General features: G+C 45.6%; 1 protein-coding gene across 1 annotated transcript in view; it reads left to right on the forward strand.

Moving 5' to 3' along the window:
• SORBS1 (sorbin and SH3 domain containing 1) overlaps window positions 1–12,664 on the forward strand; it is a 104,333-nt gene that overhangs the window by 7,707 nt on the left and 83,962 nt on the right. The window contains exons 2-4 of the mRNA XM_060240992.1: window positions 4,847–4,902; window positions 5,964–6,035; window positions 10,824–10,919. Coding sequence (XP_060096975.1) covers window positions 4,847–4,902; window positions 5,964–6,035; window positions 10,824–10,919 — 224 coding nt within the window. The remainder of the gene's footprint in view (window positions 1–4,846; window positions 4,903–5,963; window positions 6,036–10,823; window positions 10,920–12,664) is intronic.

The following is a 12,664-nucleotide window of genomic DNA, read 5'->3' on the forward strand; positions in this document are numbered from 1 at the left end:
AGAAATCTTCCAGGAAAGCCTGAAGGTGTTCCGCTGCCTCTCTCTCAACTACATTGCCCAGAAACAGAAGTTGAGTGGTAGTTAGCAGGATCAGTGGTGGGCTTCACAGAGCCCAGGATCCTGTCATCTTTGTCCTGGGAGAGTCAGTTGAAGAGGTCCACTGCTGGGCCTGGAGATGGCCAAGGGGCCTCCAGTTCACATCCTGTGCTCCGTGTTGGCTGGCAGGGCTTGGTATAACAAGTGTCTATCTGCAAAATTGTTCCCCAGAGCCTCACAGCTAATTGCCACATTTCTGTCTGTTTGGGTTCCTTGTGAAAGGGATGTTAATGATCAGATTATTCTAAATAATGGAAGTCTCATAGAAATCCTTCTATGCCAGTTTGGCGTGGTGGTTAAGTGCACGGACTCTTATCTGCGAGAACCGGGCTTTATTCCCCACTGTTCCACATGCACCTGCGATGTGACCTTGGGTCAGCCACAAGTTTTCTCAAGGCTGTTCTGCTCAAGAGCAGTTTCTGTCAGAGCTCTCTCAGCCCCATCTACCTCACAGGGTGTTGTGGGGAGGGGAAGGGAAAGGAGGTCATGAGCCGCTCTGAGACTCCTTTGGGTAGCAAAGGGTGGGGTATACAACCTCCTCCTCTTTGCAGCTTTTACTGCCTCCTCATAGGCTTTCATAAACACCCTGTAAGATGTTCTTGCAGCTTTATCACAAGTCTGCCATCTCAGTTCCCACTGCATTGCTTGTAGCTGCAAGGTATTGCAAGGGGCTAATTTGGAGTGGGGGCAAAGAGGGTGTCGTGGAGCAATCTCATTGATGGCTTCAGAGAGATGGTTATGCCAGTACTCTACCAGCACATCTAATGAGTAGCCAGAGAGCATCCATGGCATCCAGGTCCACATTTATCCCCATGCCAAAGGTCTGATCTAACATGTGGCCCGCTTGGTGCATGGGAGCTGATGAAATCTGAGAGAGTCTCAGTGCTGCCATGGACAACACAACATCCACAGCCTGTGGGCTCGTCGGCACAGACATTGCAGTCCGCAGGACTGAGAGCTTGGAGAATTCCAAGGCCCAGCCTGATACTGCCTCCAGCAGACTCAACAGGGTATCTGCTGGTGTGTTTGGTGGTTACTACACCAGCCAGACAGTCAAACTATCATCAGCGTCCCATGCTAGGCCAACACAATCAAAGCCAACACAATCTTTGGTGTGGGGAGTAACCTAAAGGAAAAAGACTCTAGGATGAGTATTGCCACTTCCCTCCACCTTTTGTCCAGGACTGATGGAGGACTGAAATCTGGGGGGGGGGGGGGAGGGGGGGTGTCAGTTCTTCCAGGATGGCTGTCTTGCTGACCTGCACCCAAGACTCAGTCATACATGCCAGGTCCATTTTTTTGTCAAGCATGCGGGTTCAATGACGAGTCAAAGCTGATACAAAGACTACGTTTATTGATAGACCGATACTTTCTGTAGAACAGGTTCTTGAGAGTAATGCTAACAATACATTGATACAATACTTTTAAGGCTTACTTCAAAAGGATTCCAAGGGATGGGGGTGTGGGGTAGCACTCACACATAAACTATCATAAATGTCTACGTTCCCATAGTGTTATCAGGACTTCGTCCTTGCTTTCCCCAGATGTCTCGTACTCCCTTACAGGAATGTATGGGAAGGTGCTGATTACTTAGTTTCAGTTCTCACTACTTCTAATTTTAAGCCATAAAGCAAGATGGGGGGAAGGGAAAGAAAAACAAAGCTAACAAAGTTGGATCCTCCATGACACTTCACAGACCAGGTTTAGTCAGGACTCTACAACAATCAATTATCAGTGGAATTTCACCACACTTGACACTTTTTGAGCTACAACATAATTTTTGAGAGACTTGGCATTGCCATCATCAGTGCTGGAGAAAGATTTATTCTCCTAGTGCCACTACAAATATGTCTCAGGATGGGTTGAAGGTTGGGTGGAGACCAAGTATATCCATATATCCGCATCCGCCTCCTTCCTTTGTAATACCTTGCCCCATTGCCTTACCTCCCACACACCCCAGTTACTGGGATCCCTGACTCCATAATTGCCTCCCCTACTGAACCTTATCCAAGACCACTTTACCTATGTTATAGTTACACATGTCACAATACAACCTAGTAGTTAATTAATACAATACTCACTAGCTAATTATTTCATCAGTGTCTTCCCTCCCAATAATCCATTCACTGTTCTAACTTGCTAATAAGAGTCTAAAGTTAAGTTCCTGAGTGATTAAAAATCCACTAAAATTGCATGTCTATACTGACTTTTTGGGGTTGCCTAACCAGGTTGGGATATTCCTGGAGATTTGGAGGTATTCCTGGAGATGCAGGGTTTGACCTCATCAAGTTATAATACTATAGTCCACCCTCCAAAGCAGCCATTTTCTACAGGAGATTTCTGAGAGTAGTTGTTTTTCTGGGAGATTCTGAGAGTAGTTGTTTTTTCTCCAGGCCTCACGAGGAGGCTGGCAACCCTAACACCAGTAAAAAAAACCAGAGAGGATTATTGGAGTCTTCTTCATCACATCCATGGTTGTTTGGTTGACAAAGGTCCTGGAGTCCTGTCCTCCTTGGATTAGCTTGGGTTGTCCGTAACACCCAGAAAGACTAGGAAACTCTTTCCCCTTGCCCAGATCCTTAGTGATTGGTTGCAGACTAAGTCTTCTTTTCTAGAGGAAGGTTCTTTGTCTGCATGGGTTGGGTGAGGGGGGCTGCCTGAGGTGAAGAGTGTTTTTCTGCGGAGAAAGAAAGAGTTCCAGAGAAAAGAGCCTGTGGAGTGTTGAGGAGACTTCTTGACTGAAAGGCAGCCATCTTCTTGCAGGGACCATTTGCTCTGCAGTGTATCTAAGGTTTTTTCCCTGATGCCTTGAGGAAGAGCCTGTAAGGACTTCACCACATGTACTACCTCAGCAATAACTGTCATGGTCTGCCTAGTCTAATCCAGAGACCTCCAGACTTTCCTGGAGGACTTAAGTTAGAGCCTAAATATGAAAGAGGCAGACTTCTTCCTTCACCTTGGCTTCTGGAGCTACTCAGTTATGTTTTATTTTCTCCTTGTTTGGTTAAAAATGACCACTCTGTATTCCTTCGTTTTCCCATCCTGTGTTTAAGCTGCAGTGCAGGTTTTGAATGAGGCATCCACAATGCTCAGGCTTAAAGGGTGGTAGGGTTGCCAGCCTCCAGGTGGGGCCTGGAGATCTCCCACTTTATAACTGATCTTCAGCTGTCAGAAATGAGTTCCCCTAGAGAAAATGAAGGGTGGACTCTAGGGGATTGTGCCATGTTGAGGCCCCTCTCCAAACCCTGCCCTCTCCCACCCCCACCCCCAAGTATCCAGGTATTTTCCAACACAGATCTGGCAACCCTAGGGTGATATAAATAAATCCTAGAATGAAAAGGAATTATGGGTTTGTTGACTTGCCTTAGAAGGTGGTTAGGAAAATGCCAAGTTTCTAAACACACTTAAGAGATTCTAAAATAATAATTCAGAATAAGAGAGAGAGAGAAATTCATAATTCATTTCTGACATTAGTGTCTTATTTCTAAAAAGGAGTGACGATCCAGAGAACCAGCCTGTAAAAGTTAAATTTCTAGTCAGACTGTTTTGAATGGGATGTTTAAACCAATTTGGTCAATTGAAATTTCTCCCCACTTCTGATGCATTTTTGCCTTGATTTAGTGCCCATTGCACACAGAGGGTTGGTCTAGACAGTGGGTGTGAATCGTATGGGCGCCACTGTTTTTCCTTGTCTGAAACTGTAGTTCTAGACCTGAGTTCACTTGGAAAGCAGACATCACTTTGGGAAGTTTGGAGTTTGAGTCATTTCAGCTGAGGTTCTGTATGTAATGGATGTGGTAGTTTCACAGCCTTTTCTACACTCCCCTCATTAACTCTTACTAGCCTATTGTGTGCCTGTGTGTTCATGTGTTCAAATGTTTTATTCTGTTCTAAATATTTTATACACTGTTTTAATGTTTGAATTGTTCGCTGCTTGGGTGGCCAGGCAAAGCATTATATTTATTTATATATTTATATTTTGATTTATATCCCGCCCTTCCCACCGAGGTTATAGAAATGTTTATAATAAATGACTTCTGTTCCAGAAGTAAAAAGATAAAGGAAAGGTCCCCTGTGCAAGCACCAGTCGTTTCCAACTCTGGGGTGATGTTGCTTTCACAACGTTTTCATGGCAGACTTTTTACGGGGTGGTTTACCATTGCCTTCCCCAGTCATCTACACTTTCCCCCAGCAAGCTGGGGACTCATTTTACCGACCTCGGAATGTTGGAAGGCTGAGTCAACCATGAGACGGCTACCTGAACCCAGCTTTCACCGGGATCGAACTCAGGTTGTAAGCAGAGCTTATGACTGCAGTACTGCAGCTTTACCACTCTGTGCCATGGGACTCTTGTTCCAGAAGTAGGACTCCTTTTTCTCTCTTATTTGCATTTTCATGTGCATTCCCCTCTGAGGGCAAAAGGTAATTTAAGATGTTTTTTTGTGTGAATTTCACACAATACGCACATACAGTGATGGAGGGGACTATTTCTGCCCAAGTTGCTGTCCAGGAATCAAAGAGGCCCATTCATTGTGAGCCAGATGTGAACCGCTCCTTGCTTCTATCTTTGTACTTCCAGGAGAACTCTAGGCCCCATTTTTGCTAAGTGTTCCCTCTCAACACAAAATGCAAAACTAATTTCACATCACCAGACATTGATGGATACCCTCTTCACTGTGGGTGTGTTTGTGTGCAGGTAGGGGAGCTAGGGGTGGACTCTCACATGCTGTCTCATTTCTCATTTATCTAGGCAGAACCAGAACTTGGACGTGCAAAAGCCAAGTCTTGCTGCTGCCATGTCTTCTGGTAAGTAGGATCTCTGTTTTTGTCCTCTTGCCCTTTTCTTTTCTTTTTTCTTTTTTGTTTCCCCTGTCAGAAACTTGCAAGAACCCTGAGACATTCATAAAATCAATTTGGACCAATATGTGTTCTCCAAAGAGGAAAGCCATGTTTGACTAGATGCCCATCAGTTTCACCTTTAACAGATGCTAGACCTGGTGTCTGTGAATAAAATAGAAATAGGAGTCATTAATCTGGTGTCTCACTCTCTTTATATACCCTTTCTCTGCCTCTCTTTTCTCTCTCTCTCAATTCCCCCCCTCCTCAACTCCTGCTTTTGAAGTTCTAGATTAAATCTGTTAATCGATACATTGACCTGGGGAAAAAACCTCAGCAAATGTCTTTTTGGTTGTTGTCCTTTGCCACTGTGCTTAGCTTCTTGATAATACCATCCTTGTGATCTTTTTTCAGAAAGCTTTTAAAAGCTCCCTGCCAGTTTAAAGTTTGAAACAAAGAAGATGGCAAAAGAAGGAGAGGGAGATGGAAGAGGAGGGAAAAATAATGGAAGGATCTCTGCTCATTCCAGTTCTGTGAACTTAGACTTCCTTCAGTCAAGGAGTGGACCTAACTGTGCAAACCAAAGCAGAGTTACACTTTTCTAGATCCATTGAAGTCAGTGGGCTTGAATGGTGTACCTTTGTTTAGGTTTGTCCCATAAGTGTTAGAGATTTCTAGTTACTACTTTGGAAAAAACAAGCTATTGTTTGTGATCTGTTCTCCCTCCCCCGCTCAGTTGGGACTTTAGGAACTGTAGTCACCACCCCACACAACTGCCTTTGCCCTTTTTTTAAAAATCTGGGAAGGTCACCCAATATCATTCCTGCAAACTGAAAAATACTGAAATGGTTGTTCTTCTGTTGTTATCTCTCCCCCCTCTCCCGGTAATCACAAGATTTTATAAATGTATTTCAACCTGATCTTGAATCTTGTGTTTTCTGTCTTCACTGCATGGACCCTCTTGGAAGTCTTACTGTGCTTACATTTGCAGTCTGAGAACACTGTACTGATAGTTTCTGTTATTCTTCCAGAACATGAAGATGTTGATGTGGGAAACACTGTGGTGAATGGATTAGTATCAAGTAGCAATGGACAAGAGAAAGGTGTGTTGAAGTGAATAGATGTGGGATAGTTATCCCTGTGATCCTTCCCCATGCTTACTGGTACAATTGCGCTGTTTTTGTGCTTGCAAGCTTCTGTCAGTAGAAAACATTAATTTGCAAATCAGGTAAATTGAAATAAAATTGTGTCTTCTTGTTCATTAGAATGGGGATCTTGCAGAATGATCAAATTTCATTCAGCTCATATTTCAAGGGCACAAGGAACACGCACCCAAGTAGCATGAAAGTGACTAGGTTGTCTTCATATTTCCTAGAATTTGATGCAGGAAATAGCCCATGGCAGACAAATCACTAAGCTTAAGAACATAAGAGAAGCCATGTTGGATCAGGCCAACGGCCCATCCAGTCCAACACTCTGTGTCACACAGTGGCAAAAAAATTTATATATACACACACACTGTGGCTAATAGCCACTGATGGACCTGTGCTCCATATTTTTATCTAAACCCCTCTTGAAGGTGTCTATGCTTGTGGCCACCACCACCTCCTGTGGCAGTGAATTCCACATGTTAATCACCCTTTGGGTGAAGAAGTACTTCCTTTTATCCGTTTTAACCTCTCTGCTCAGCAATTTCATAAGCTTGCTTCAAGCCAATCAGAAATTTGCCAGAATTAGTCAAAAGTGCTTGGGGCTCTAAATCCTATGGAAGGAGCACCTTGTCTGCCCTTCCCATGTTCAGAATAAGATCCATCGCATCCTAAATGGCACCTAGTGTACAGTATGGAATGCTGACCTAGAACACGAGGCCCACAAGTAGCACAGACAGCAGGAGTTTGGTTGGCTGGTTTGCTTGCTTTGTTTAATAGTTTAGCATGTTAGAAGCAGTTACACGTCATTAAAAAAAGCAATCCCATTTAAGCTATTCATTTTACTACCTATGGTGTACAACAGCAGCCAGATGCGCCTGTCCCTCCTTGGTCATTTATGGTTTTATGGTTAGGATTTTTGGCCCTAATGTGCATTACTTTGCACTTGGCCACACTGAACCTCATTTGTCACATTGATGCTCACTTGCCTAGCCTTGATAGATCCCTTTGGAGTGCCTCACAATCCTCTTTGGTTCTCACCACCCTGAACAATTTAGTGTCATCTGCAAATTTAGCCACTTCACTGCTTACTCCCAACTCTAAATCATTAATGAAGACGTTAAAAAGAATCAGACCCAGTACTAAGCCCTGCAGTATCCCACTACCTACCACCCTCCACTGTGAAAATTGCCCTTTTATACTCTCTGTTTCCTATTCATTAGCCAGTTTTTGATCCACAAGAGGACGTGTCCTTTTACCCCATGACTATTGAGTTTAGGAGCCTTTGATGAGGAACTTTATCAGAAGCTTTCTGGAAGTCAAGGTAAACAACATCTGTTGGGTCCCCCTCGTCCACATGTTTGTTCACCCCCTGAAAGAACTCTTAATAGGTTAGTGAGACAAGATCTTCCGTTACAGAATCCACGCTGAGGCTTCCTCAATAACTTTTGTTCCTCAGTGTGCCTACTAATTCTCTCTTTAATAACAGTTTCCACCATCTTTCCTGGTATTGATATCAGACTGACTGGCCTGTAATTTCCCAGATCTCTTCTGGAACCCTTTTTAAAGATGGGGGTGACATTAGTTACCTTCCAGTCCTCAGGAACGGAGGCAGATTTTAATGAAAGATTACATATTTTTGTCAGGAGATCCACAAGTTCACCTTTGAGTTCTTTCAGAACTCTTGGATGTATGCCATCTGGGCCTCATGATTTTTCAGTTTTTAAATTGTCTATCAATCATAGGAGGCAAAAAATGCATTCAGCTTCTCAGCCATTTTCCTATTGCCCTTCAGTAACCCTTTTGCCCCTTGGTCATCCAAAGGCCACACTGCCTCCCTGGCTGGTTTCCTGTTTCTAATGTATTTGAAGACATTTTTATTGTTGGTCTTTATGTTTTTTGCAATATCCCCCTCATAATCCCCTTTTGCCTGCCTGATCACAGACTTGCATCTGATTTGCCACAGCCTGTGTTCCCTTTTATTAACCTCACTTGAAGTAGTTTTCCACCACTTACCTTTTACAGCTTCCATTACTTTGTTTGTTAACTATGCAGGCCTTTTTCTGTACCTATTTGTGCCTTTCCTAACCTGCAGTATATATTTTATCTGAGCTTCTAGGATTGTAGTTTTAAATAGTGTCCAAACTTCCCCAAGGATTTTTGACCCTTTTTACCTTTGCTTTCAGTTTTGTCTTCACATGCCTCCTCATCTCAGAGAAATCCAAGTGGGCAGCCGTGTTGAGCTGAAGCAGTAGACAAAGTAGAAGTCAAGTTTCGCCTTTAAGACCAACAAAGTTTTATTCAGAATATCTGATTCCTTGTCTGATGAAGTCTGCTTAGAGCACATGAAAGCTTATATTCTGAATAAAACTTCATTGGTCTTAAAGGTGCAACTCGACTCCTACTTTGTTCATCTCAGAGAAGTTAAAGTGGTTGTGTTGGTCTTTTTGGGCAACTTTAGTTATACAAATGGTGAAATCAGTAACGTTATGGTCACTGTTCCCAAGCAGTGCAATCACTTTTACATCTGTCACCAGGTCTTGGGCATTACTTAGGACCAATTCCAAAATCACCTCTCCCCTGGTAGGTTTTATGACCTTCTGCTCCATCGCACAGTCATTGAGAGTGTCTAGAAATTCAATCACTTTCTCCCAGCTTGAACACATATTGACCCAATCAGTGCAGGTAGTTAAAATCACCTATTATGACACAGTTATTATGTCTAGCCACTACCTTTAATTCTTTCATTATTTTATAATCATCCTCTAGCTTTTGATCCGGTGGGTGATAAACTCCCAGAGTTAAGCTTCCATTTGGGGTCACTATTTTGACCCAAGCATTTCCAGAAGCAAATCTACCTTCTCAATCTTACTGGATTGTATACCCTCTCTGACATACAAAGTCACTCCACTTCCAACCCTTCCCTCCCTGTCCTTCTAGTATAATTTATATCCAAGAATCACTGTGTCCCACTGGTTCTCCTCATCCCACCAAGTTTCTGAGCTGATATAATTCAATACACCTTCTGGTGATTTCAGGGTTGTGTGGCATATGCAAATGAGATGCAAATTAGTTGTGCTAATGAGCTCCAGCACCTCTTTTTCTTGCACATGGAGCATCTGTGGTCTGGCTAGGACATCCTAAGCATACCTTTCCAAGTCCAAAAGGGGCAACTTCTCTTGGGATTGGGCATGCATTCAGGGTTGTCTGCTTAGCCAGAGCTGTTGCTTTTCCCCTGGCTCAGCAAAAAAGAGGCAAAACCACTCCTTGGCATAAAGGTTGGTGCAACATCCATACGGCTGCATTAGAACAGGGATCTCCAGTGAGCACCATGGCACACACTGATGTGTTTCTTAGTTTCTGTCACATGGCCAGCAAGGCTTCTGATTAGCCGCTGAAGATTCAGTTGGCTGTGAGGATTGTTAAAAGTACTGCTTTGGCAGCCACTGCCACTACAGCATAAGGATCTTCACTGTGTGACTGAAAGAAAACTGACTGCCTTTTTGTGCCTGGCTCCACCTCCTACAGCAGCCATTTTATGTTTTCACCCACCACACTGTGTCAGAATTTCAGAAGTACCCACAGGCTCAAAAAAGTTGGGGATCCCTGCATTCGAATGTGCCAAGGATGGGGGATAGGAAACAAAGTTGTAAACAGCTAAGGATAGGATAGTGATGAGAGTGGGACAAGGGTGAGCAGGGGTTTTGTCCGGCTTCAGTAGGGCTTGTGCAGGAGAACTTCCTTGTGGACTGAGTTGATAATTTTTTTAAAAATGCAAGCAGACCAAGCAGAATTCTCCAATGTAAAGTTGAAAATGTCCAGGTTAACAAAATACCACATAATGTTACACTGAAATTATAACCTGATCCCAATAATATTAGGTTAAATCTACTGATCATTTTGATTTCTGTTTGATGCTTTGGCCCCTTTCTCCTATTCGCAGCTGCTGATGTTCTCAAATATACTTCACCTTCTTATTTCTGAAGCCAGCACCACTCCAGAAGTTTAAGAGCTGTAAATGTTTAAGTGCCTTGGGGTGGGGCAGGGAGCATGTAACATATCCTGCTTCATCCAAGCGAAAATTTTAGCCAGCGTTGTTTATAAAATACCCTTGTTTGTTCTCTGAAATACAGATTGGCAGCCAAGAACTAGTTGCTTTGGGCAGCAGTGCTGCAGTCCCCATAATGCACACCTAGGCTGGGTACAGACGGGCAGCTTGGGGCAGCAGCCTCCTGGCTCAGAAAAAAAGCTGGCACAGTCTGAGATGCCCCTGCTGCTGGAAAAGGGACAGAGGAGCAGTCAGACCGCTCAAACGCATGGGGGAAACTTCCCTGGTGCTCCCTGGCCGTTCAGGCAGCCAGGAAAGGCGGCACAGAAGCACTTAGGAGATTTCCTACCACTTAGTAAGTGGTCAGAGAGGCACCAGAGGATGGCATAAGGGTGGGAGTGAGGTGGAACCCAGATGTGCACGTTTGAACACACAATTTAAATCCGGCTGTGGGGAGTTCCTGTGTCGTCCCAGAGAGGCTGTCTGCATTCAGCCGCTGTGAATCAGAGGCAGCGGAAAATTCTATTCTTTAGTGATGATATCACTCCCCTCCAAACTGCTGTTGCCTTTGAAATTTCCTGCTGTTATCAGCTGCCAAGTTCTTAATGCTGTTAGGAAAGTTTGTGGCATGTTTGTTCCCACACTGATGTCCTTCGCTTCCGGATGCACCATCTTCTGTACTTTTATGTTTGCAGTGAATGATGTCCCTTTATGTTCACGCTCTGTTTCTGCTGTTAAAATAATCCCTGTGAAGAAAGTGAAACGTTCTCCTGGCCTAGTGTTGCCGACAGGTATCTCCTTTTTCCCCAAATGTTCTTATATCAAGCCTCTGCTGTTCATCCACCTGTCGCTGGAATAGTTCTCCTGCTTTGTCTTGCTTTATAACCCTCAGATTTCATAGTCTGGTAGTTGGTTGGTGAGAATTCCTTGTTTGGGTGATTTGAGCCATGAAGATACCAGTTGCTTCTTTTAAAGAATCTCCTAAATCAGAAATCACTAAAGGTACCAACATAGACAGTGATTCTAAATGGTATATTGAACTTAACAAATAAGCATCCTATAGATATAAAAGCCCGCTGGTCTTGACAAAATGGGGCTCTTCCACTAGTTGGGGGTGTACTCCATCAACCTTTGGCCCATCAGACCATCTCTCAAGAGTACTTGCATGCCAATGGTTGAATCCGCTTCTCTCTCCTGCCTGAGTGGCTGTTGCCAGCCAGCCAAGCTGATTCTGTCAGTAAAGGGCAAACTTTGGCTGAGCCACCTGTTGCATTGCTTCGTAGAGGAGAGAAAGAAACCCTTCCCTCAATTAGCTGAGGATGGGAGAAGGAGGAAAAGAGCCAGAGAAAGTCATCTCTTGATTGGCTGAGGGTTCCTCCCTCTCTTCCTCTGGAAGGAAAACAGCCAGAGACGGGGTGTGTGTGTGTGTGTGTGGAAATGGCGTCCTGTAGCAGCAGACTGGATACAAAGAGAGAGAGACAGGGAGGGAAAGCAAGAGACAGAGATTGAAGCCCTGTGCTTAAGACGAACATGTTATCAGAGAGTGTTGGTGTCCTGCCTCGGGACTCGGCCAAGGGGGGGGCAGCTCCCTCGTGGCCAACCCCCCAGCCAAGGTCGCCTTCTCCGCAGCCGACTCCCCAGGTGAGCCCCGCCAGCAAAGAGCCCTCCCAATGGGCGCCGGGACCACCTGCAACACCCCAACGAGGCTCAAGGAGCCCGGAGAGCCAGACGGCGGCCGTGCCAGGCCCCGCGGCCGCCCGACATGGAGGAGGCTGGCCAGCTGCATGGGAAGAGCCAGAGTTGGCCCACGACGAGTCAGAGAGGCCTTCCCTGGGCCGCTAGGGAACCAGCCCATGATCCAGAAGAGGAAACCACCCCAGGACACCAGGGATCGGCGTCGGGGGCTTATGAGGAGGGGCGGGGCCAGCCCAGGGAGAGGGCAGGAAAAGGGGGGTGGAGCAAAAAGGGGAATAAAAGCAGCCACGCTGGGAGGTCAGGGAGGAAGGAGATGGCTGTGAAAGGAGGGCTGCCCACCCAGAGAGTCGTAAGGAGCCCTGAACACCACCAGGGATAGGAGGCTGGGTGACGTAACCCTGCCCCTATCCAATTCTGAGACCTTCACAGCCACCAGGAGGGCTGGCCACAAGGAGACCCCCGGGGGGCAGCAGGGGCACAACACTCGTTGGGGTGAGTGGGGGTGTCGCGGGCAGTCCCGGCGCCCGTTGGGAGGGTTCTTTGCTGGCAGGGCTCACCTGGGGAGTTGGCCGCAGGGAAGACAACCTTGGCTGGGGGGTTGGCCGTGGGGGAGCCAGCCCCCCCCCCTTGGCCGAGTCCCGAGGCGGGACAGTTGGTCTGAAAGGTATCACTAAAGGCCTCTGAGGGAGAACTCATTGGAGCCAGTCCTAGGGCTGCCAGTTCCAGGTTGGTGAGAAATTTCTGGAGATTCTGTGGTGGAGTTTGAGGAGGGCATAGGAGTTAGGGGTTCAGAGTGGAGTCTGCCAGACCCAGGTTCTTGCTGTGGAAGCTGACTCGGTGA

Source organism: Heteronotia binoei, chromosome 6 (genome assembly GCF_032191835.1).
Source record: "Heteronotia binoei isolate CCM8104 ecotype False Entrance Well chromosome 6, APGP_CSIRO_Hbin_v1, whole genome shotgun sequence".
In the NCBI taxonomy this organism is placed as follows: Eukaryota; Metazoa; Chordata; class Lepidosauria; order Squamata; family Gekkonidae; genus Heteronotia; species Heteronotia binoei.